At 31.9% G+C, this 9,014-nt stretch overlaps 1 protein-coding gene across 1 annotated transcript; it reads right to left on the bottom strand.

The window, feature by feature from the left end:
• Window positions 1–871: 871 nt before the first annotated feature.
• LOC132739345 (uncharacterized) lies at window positions 872–7,224 on the bottom strand. Its single transcript, XM_060727043.1, has 3 exons — window positions 7,117–7,224; window positions 3,082–3,193; window positions 872–1,885 (listed from the first exon to the last, which is right to left on the bottom strand). The coding sequence occupies exons 1-3, from the start codon at window positions 7,185–7,187 to the stop codon at window positions 1,733–1,735; spliced, it is 336 nt and encodes a 111-aa protein (XP_060583026.1). The 5' UTR covers window positions 7,188–7,224; the 3' UTR covers window positions 872–1,732.
• Between the last annotated feature and the right edge of the window lie 1,790 nt (window positions 7,225–9,014).

Genomic DNA, 9,014 nt, shown 5'->3' with positions numbered 1-9,014 from the left:
AAATAATTCCCATAACTTTATGAAAATCATGTTTAACTTTACAATGCAGCTTTCAAAAATGGATACTTTTGCAAGTGAAAATTGTACCTAGCACCGTTTAGAGTGAAATCGGCCATTCCCATTGGTTGTTGAGTTTACGACTTTTTGGAAATCAAATTATGTGTTTAAACGGACTTACGTCTTCTTGGAACGGAATATAGCGTATTTATTATTAGTTCTACATGGGTGTTAGTCGGCCCATCTTGTATAGCTTGAAATTACGAATCCAACGATACCAAACATGACATTTTGCCAAAAAATCGAGTTACGTCCCTCTAGAAATAAGGCGACGAAGTGTGCAAAGTTTCAAAGCCATATGTCAATGGACTCTGAAAATATTTGAACTATTACAAAAACTTTAACGTAAATTCTAAGTTGAAAAAGGGGCATAATTCTGTCAAAATGCTTGATAGAGTTACCTCCTCCTATCTACAGGTTGAGGTCATGATGGTGAACAAGTGTGCAAAGTTTCAAAGCCATATGTCAATGGACTCTGAAAATATTTGAACTATTACAAAAACTTTAACATAAGTGGTTACGCCGACACGGACACCAACGCTGACGCCGACGCTCGGGTGACTACAATAGCTCTACTTATTCTTATCGAATAGTCGAGCTAAAAATTGAAAACAGCTGGTTTTGTGGCATTGCTTTATTTCCTGTTTTGAAGAATCAGACACAAAGTGTGACAGGTTGAAAAGGGGTGGGGGGGAATTATAAAATGATTGACATGGTGTCCATTTTCTGAAAATCACAATAGAACATTTGCTCACAACCATGACATCCAATTATATAAATTGAGAAAGGACAGGCTAAATCAGAACAAAACAACTGGAAGTTAATGATCTATATTTTTCATGTCTTTTTTATATAATTGAATTCCTTATATTAATAATGAAAAGTTAAATTTTTCTGTTTTATGAATATTAACTGACATTGTGTTGAAAAAGCACGGGCTTAACAGTACATGATTACTTCAATTCAGCTCAAATGAAAGATATGAAACAAAGTTTTAAACTGTTCTTAATATATATATAGAACCCTAAGATGCTGGTTTATAAAAGACATAGCTCAATTTCTTCTTTAACTCTATAAAAATTGAGTCAAGAGTTAGCGATGAGAATTAATGAACAAAGAAATAAAACTCCATCTAGCAATAACCTTTCACTGACAATATTCACTTCAAGTATAATGAGTTTGTCTTATTTTCTCAACATTTATTTTCTCACCTTCTTAATGAGACCTTGTGCATGTTCAAGTAGCACGTCTCTAGATTCAAGTCAATTATCATGAAAATTTTAGAAATGTATTTAAAAGAAAAATATTGTGAGGTGAACAAATAACGTAATTTACATATTGTAATTGGCACATACAATCCAAGAAAATTACTTAAAGATGGTCAACATATGCAAAAACAGCCCATATTGCGTTATTAACGCAGAAGAAATATGGTGATAAAATACCGCAAAATCAGTCTTTAACAGCACATAACATGTAAATATAACTTGGATCTTGAATGTTTTTACCTTTCTTAAAAATGTTAGTTCATTTTTCTAAATATTGATTTTCTTGAAATATTTTGGCTCATCTGGAAGCGTGAAGCTTTAACAACTTTGTAGTAAAATATGACCTTCATTTCTGATACAATGTAAATATATCACTATCACATATCACATGTCAATACAGCATCAAATCATTCCCATTTTTTACTTTGTTTATATACAGAGTTTATATAATGGTCCTCTATTGTTTTGTCTGGGAAAAATGGTTTTCTCATTTTCTCAAAGAAGGCCTGTGTCCTCTGCTGCTTACTTCGAAAATGTGTTCCATAAATATTTTCTTCTATCTACAAGAAAGCAAAATAATAGATAATTTTAGAATAAAATATATAAAATGATTTTAGTTTTTTTTAATATATTAACATTTGTTGCATTTATTTTCCTACCTTTATCTACCTGACCATCAGGTCAACTCCAGAATCAAAATATGAATATTTAACCTAGTCACACAGCAAACAAACTGATCTCCCCATACTAAGAGATAATTTGTATAATTGAAACATCAAATAATAAATAAACCAAAAAAAAAAATGATAAACATATATTTGACTATAATTTATCTTAAAATTACATTAAACTATAACAATTTAAATGTTAATTAAAGGGGAGACAGTTCTGAAAATATGGGTGCTAGAGTATTTACCTGCATGTAGTAACATATGATATTAGTGATGATAAGATATACATACCGTAAAATTCCTAATAAACGCCCCTCCCCTAATAAAGGCCCCCCAAGGCCTTTTTGATAAGGAAAACTATCTACTCTTCAGTGCTGAACTCATAATTAAAGCCATAATTTTATTCAAATCATTCAGAATCCATAGTTTTTTATAGTAAACACAAATATGTATAATATGAACTTCAATACCTTAACACTTTTTAATGTTATTACAAACACTTGCTAACACTAAATGTTTTTACAGTGATTTTTGGATTTAGGATAAACTGTGTTGTAATAATAGCCCCCCTTTTTGAAAATGTTAAGCCCCCGGGGGCATTTAATAGGAATATTACGGTATATGAAGTTTGAAGATATAAAACTGACTCAACTGATTCAATATAACATTATAATATTTGAGGGACTCAATTGATTTCAATACAACATCACAACTTTGGCAACAAATAAGGACTGTTCTCATTACATATTCCTTAACAACCACATCATTCAAGAAAAAACTAACTGAGCAGGGAAAAGTTAAGAGAGCTCGCCTTCAGCATAAGTGCAAGGCAGAATTCTCAACCACTGACAAATTTACTGTCACATCTGTACAACCAAAAAAATCAGATATTTTGAAATTGGAAAGCAGATAAAAGCATGTACATGTATCTACACATTAAATGGGGAGGCTTTTGTCCTACAATTAATTGAAATTAAATGTACTAAGGAATACTTCACCACTGGCTAAGTACTCTTACATTTACTCTGGCTATGAGAGCACTGTTAAGTTTGTTAATTTTAGAAAAAAATAGAATTTTTACTCACTGATGAGAGATATGGATTGTTGATGTATTTCAGATTCTGCTCCTCCATCATCATCTTATTGACAGCTGCTATCTTGTGTGAAGTTTTGATTGGCTTTATTTTCTGATTCTTTCTGTAATTAAACACATTGATCAAGTATTAAATTATATTCTATAAATTATGTACTTTGAATAGCTTTGGAACATTAATCTAGTATATGTCTATTATAGAACACAGATGTTGGATATTTGCAAGTGTAAAGATAAGGTTAAATCACCGTATGTTATTCTGATGAGGTTTCGTAACGGGTCTAATCAAAAACTTTAATGCCGCACCATTTAAAAAACAAAAATGTTAAAAAGCGGCTTATAAAGTTTTTGAAGCCAGAACTATTCGTATGTATGCTTAGTACATTTGTATTTGTGAACAAAAGTAAAAAAAATACCTTTTTACAAAATAATTAAACTGTCACATCCTAAAAAAGAGCACCGCTAGGCGGAGCATTACATGCCTGAAGGTGATTTTTTTTTAGTAAAGATGAAGCATTTGTAAGACATGGGAATTAAATAAAGTATAACCTCCTTCAAAAAACAATCCTCCTTTGAAGTTTCAATATTGTGGTCCAAATGGAACTTAAGTTATGCCCTGGAAACTGTTTTCAGTTCTAAGGTAATAGTGACCTTGACCTTTACCTTGTGACCCCAAAATCAATAGGGGTCTTCTACCCAATATGTCCAATCATACTATGAAGTTTAAACACAGTGGGCCAAATGAAACTTAAGTTATGTTCTGACAACTGTTTTCAGTTTTAAGGTAATGGTGACCTTGACTTTTGACCTTGTGACTCCAAAATCAATAGGAGTCTTCTACCTAATATGGACAATCATCCTATGAAGTTTGAATATTGTGGGCCAAATGGAACTTAAGTTATGCTCAAGAAACTGTTTTCAATTTCTAAGTAATAGTGACCTTGACCTTTGATCTTGTGATCCCAAAATCAATAGGGGTCTTTAACCAAATATGGACAATCATCCTATGAAGTTTGAACACTGTGGGTCAAATAGAACTTAAGTTATGTTCCAGAAACTGTTTTTAGTTTTAAGGTAATAGTGGCCTTGACCTTTGACCCCAAAATCAATAGGGGTCTTCAACCCAATATGGACAATCATCCTATCAAATTTGACCACTCTGGGCCAAATGGAACTTAAGTTAGGCTCCGGAAACTGTTTTCAGTTTTAAGGTCATAGTGACCTTGACCTTTGACCTTGTGACCCCAAAATCAATATGGGTCTTCGACCCAATATGGACAATCATCCTATGAAGTTTGAACACTGTGGGCCAAATGGAACTTAAGTTATGCTCCGGAAACTGTTTTCAGTTTTAAGGTCATAGTGACCTTGACCTTGTGACCCCAAAATCAATAGGGGTCTTCTACCCAATATGGACAATCATCCTATGAATTTTGAATATTGTGGGCCAAATGGAACTTAAGTTATGCTCCAGAAACCAAATTGCTAACGGACGGACGGACGCCAGGGGGTATAATATAATATGCCCGAAATTCTTTAAAAATAATAAAAAATGATAAAAATCATAATTAAATCAGGGCCGGCAAAATCAATTGTCCGTATTGCCCAGGTTGTCCTACAGCCTAAGCGGACAAGTGAAAATTTTCAAGAATAAACTATGTAAATATCATATGGACAAGTTAAAAAATGCTTCACATTAAAACGGAAAAGAGTGTCAAAATCAGATTTTGCCGGCCCTGATTAAATCCTCTCATTTAATTAAATAGAGGATATTTGTTTAGTTCAGTGTAAGATCAGAATATATTTCACCGAGTGAGCACCAAAAGGTATATTTCACGAGTGGCGCAGCCACGAGTGAAATATGAACTTTTGGTGTTCACGAGGTGAAATATATTTCGATCTTACATTAAACTAAACAAATTTTCTTTTTATTATATGCAAAGAAACGTTTAAAAAGACATTTTAACTTAATACTAAATGAAAAGGGCGCCAAATAATAATACAACGTGACGTCATTTACGATGTCACGTCATTAAGTAGGTTTCGAGTACTGTGAACGCTTGTATTTCACTGAAACAACGTACTGGGCTCAAATATTCAAAACAGTGAAATTATCAAATCGATAATTTCACTGTTTCAAACAGAGAAATTACCAGTTTTTAACTCACTGATATATTTCTATAAACCATCGAAAAGCATGTAATAAATTCCTTTCACACCCTGCCATACAGTGCAAGAAATCTGATTGGCTAATTCAAATGCAAGCATTTAAATGAGTCAGAAGTTTCTAACGGAATATTTTTTAACGAAATAAATGCCCATGCACCCAGTGATTTTTTCCCCTGTATTTTACAGCCGAATAAAGGCTGTTTCCCCTTGCCTAAAATAGCGGTATAACTAAATACCGAATATGAATTCATATTCGCGAATATGAACCGGAGTACCGAATATGAATATGATTTACTTAAAATCAGCTCTTATGGGATTACTTAAGTCAACAGAGACTATAAAATACTTGTATTATATGTATTTAATGAAAAAAAATAAATTCTGATCCTATGGTTGTAAATTAATTACTGTGACCAAAAAGTAACCCGAATTGAACGTGAATGACCAAAATGAACCTTACTATTTAAACAGTATATAAAATAGCTCACAAAAGTATAGAAATAAATATTTCAAACTATAACTTGAAATGAAACCTTGTTTTAACATATATGACAGTTTAAATTGCTAAGTAATTTAGTTACTGTGACTAGCTTTACAGTACTGTAAAGATTTAATTCATATTTGTGACAGAATAAGAACAAGGATACCGAATATGAATATTAAATAGATATAAATGAACTTTGTCTGAAATAGTTTCGTAAACAAAGACTAATATTATATACTTGCATCATGTCATTGAATGAAATTAAATGAATTTAATGCATTGGTTGCAAATTATTGTGACCAGAAAGATACCAAAATGACAAGAATACAAAATATGAACATTAATTTGATAATGTATACATGCATATAAAAACAACGCTTATAAAATATACTAATTATCCTTTAATTTTTCAAGTAATAAATATTCACTATGGTTTAAATTTGACCCTATGCCAAAATTTTATGAAAGTAATATTCATATTCGGTATTCTCTTCATATTCGTGAATATGAATTCATATTCGGCATTTAGTCATACCCCTAAAATAGGTATATTTTCCCCTAAAAATACTAATATTTTCCCATAAAATGCCCTGTACACATTCTCCACTTAACAACATCTGACTAATATCAGCTATAGATCTACATTGTATGTCGGTGCAATCACACTTGATTATAATGCGACGGGTGGCGCTAGGTCAAGTAAAGAAATATACAAGAAATGATAGAAAGTTAGAAGAGGTTGGATAGGTCAAAAGAAAGAGATCTAGACAAAAAGTCTGGCCAGCTACATTTCGCCTCTTCAACCCAAACCTTTCCAAGTACTATGGCTGCGGCCGGCACAGCCTTGGATATTACTAGTGGAACCAGCTTCCAGAGCACCTAGCCACAGCAGTCAACCTTGAGGCCTTCAAGGGAGGACTAGTCATGGGGCCCTAATATGCCGGAGTCGATTTTATTTTTAACATGTTCTTCTTTTAAATCTGCACTTATTCGCCGCACAACACTTTGTACATACACCCTGTACGTCAATGCTCCAGAGTGGGTTATGTACAGTATTGGAAGAAGAAGAAGAAGTGGATAATTGTAGCTAGGCCCCTAATGCCTAATGGCGGATTAGAATGTGAGGGGTGATAGCCTCTGCTATGTACCATGCATGTTAAATTCAGTTGAAATTTAGGTTGTTAGAATTTAATTAATATTAGACGTCAGGCTTGACCGAAATAAACTATAACAAGCCTGTAACGTCTAATATATTGGACTATTACGTCGACACATCAAAATATTTGTTGTCGCGAAAACATGTGATATTTACATAATATATAGAAAATAACACTGGCGTCATAAAATATAATTTAAGTCAAATAGAATACAAACCCTTCGTATTTTAAACCTGGAAATATTTTCTTTTTAGGGTAAAATATTCTTAAAGTCATTGACAATCTCATTTTCACAAATTTTTAAAAGGTCACATTCAATAATGACGGGTCTCCCTAATTACCGACAAGAACCGTCAGGAACCGACAAGAGCCTATATATTACAAATAAACAAGTACAGATGTGTTTTTATGGTTGTTAAACATGCAGGGCATATATATTTTTCATATTTGATAAGTGTTTTCTTGTATTTTTATAGAAAATGAAATATATGTGTACCGACAAGAAAAATTCGAGTGCAACGCATACTGTTACTGTTACGTTGACACCGACAAGAAAGATTTTTTATTGTCAATATAATATAAATAATATAATCAGTTGCAAAAGTTGTGGTCAGAATATCTTATAAACATGTTTCAACCTTATTTGTAGTCATAAAATAGTTTTTCATGACATTGCATGAATGTATATGCAACCGACAAGAAAAAACCAGGGGTCATGCGTAATGAAGATTTACCGACAAGAAATTGAGAACGGGCTGTAGTGTAGAAAGAACATGTATATAATCTTTTTTTGTAATTTAATTACTTTTAACACTTTAAACTTTCATATTTTAATGCTTATAAGAAAAAATACTTGTGTTTATTCCATTTAGTTTTAAAATATATTTAACAAATCGATTACCGACAAGAAAAAACCAGGGATCATGCGTAATGAAGATTTACCGACAAGAAATTGAGAACGAGCTGTAGTGTAGATGTAGAACATGTATATAATCTTTTTTGTAATTAAATAACTTTTAAGACTTTAAACGTTCATATTTAATGCATATAAGAAAAAAATATTTGTGTTTATTCCATTTAGTTTTAAAATATATTGAACAAATCGATTACCGACAAGAAAAAACCAGGGATCATGCGTAATGAAGATTTACCGACAAGAAATTGAGAACGAGCTGTAGTGTCGATGTAGAACATGTTTATAATCTTTTTTGTAATTAGATAACTTTAAACTTTCATATTTTAATGTATATAAGAAAAAAATATTTGTGTTTATTCCATTTAGTTTTAAAATATATTTTAACAAACCGATTACCGACAAGAAAAAAAACAGGGATCATGCGTAATGAAGATTTACCGACAAGAAATTGAGAACGAGCTGTAGTGAAAGAACATGTATATAATCTTTCTTTTGTACTTTTTTTTCAGTTTTTGAAGAAATTGATGATGACTTAATTCTCACCACTGAGAAGAAAAGACGGACATCGTGACGTACAAAGATGTGATGTTATGCATTATAACGCTTGTATTTGTTTAATGAAAAAACATTGAAACCTATTTCGACCCCTCCACAGGTCTCATTAGGTTGTGGTTCATTTCTCCACTAGAAGTAAAGAAATAAACAGATATCCCTACTATAGGTTTTAATATTTTATTATCATAAAACTTACGGGCAGAGGTTGCAGAAATTTTTAACTTTTTTTGTGTATTATATATGTATTCATATGCTTTTTGAGTAACTTCGCGTCTCAAATTAAACATTCTCACATCACATGTGCATAAACCATTATTTTGTAATTATATATATTAATGTCATGTGTCATTTATGTATTATATGTTGTATTTGTATATTTAATATGGTGATGAGCTTTTTATGCTTAAACCAAGTAATAAAGTTTTTGTTCTGTTCTGTTCAATGTACGAATTATCTCTTTCTTTCACAGCTGTTCATTTCGAAATTGTTTTCGCACCTTTTCACACCAAGCCTTTGCTATGAACAAGCGCAATACACGCTTAAAGTTTTCACAGCTTTGATTAAATTAAATCGCTCAAAGCTAACTGAGTGAGAAACACACGCGCACAAGCTTTAATTGAGTAATATCAATCAATTTTGTTTGA

The sequence above is a fragment of the Ruditapes philippinarum genome, unplaced genomic scaffold (genome assembly GCF_026571515.1).
Source record: "Ruditapes philippinarum isolate M1 unplaced genomic scaffold, ASM2657151v2 ctg607_1_1_1_1, whole genome shotgun sequence".
Lineage (NCBI taxonomy): Eukaryota > Metazoa > Mollusca > Bivalvia > Venerida > Veneridae > Ruditapes > Ruditapes philippinarum.
This window is presented reverse-complemented; position numbering and strand designations above follow the sequence as displayed.

Coding starts and splice junctions, on each gene's coding strand:
- LOC132739345 (XM_060727043.1), bottom strand. CDS start 7,187: ATGAGATTGTCAATGACTTTAAGAATATTTTACCCTAAAAAGAAAATA. Junction 3,194..7,116: donor CCAGGTTTAAAATACGAAGG/GTTTGTATTCTA, acceptor GTTTAATTACAG/AAAGAATCAGAAAATAAAGC. Junction 1,886..3,081: donor ACAATCCATATCTCTCATCA/GTGAGTAAAAAT, acceptor GCTTTCTTGTAG/ATAGAAGAAAATATTTATGG.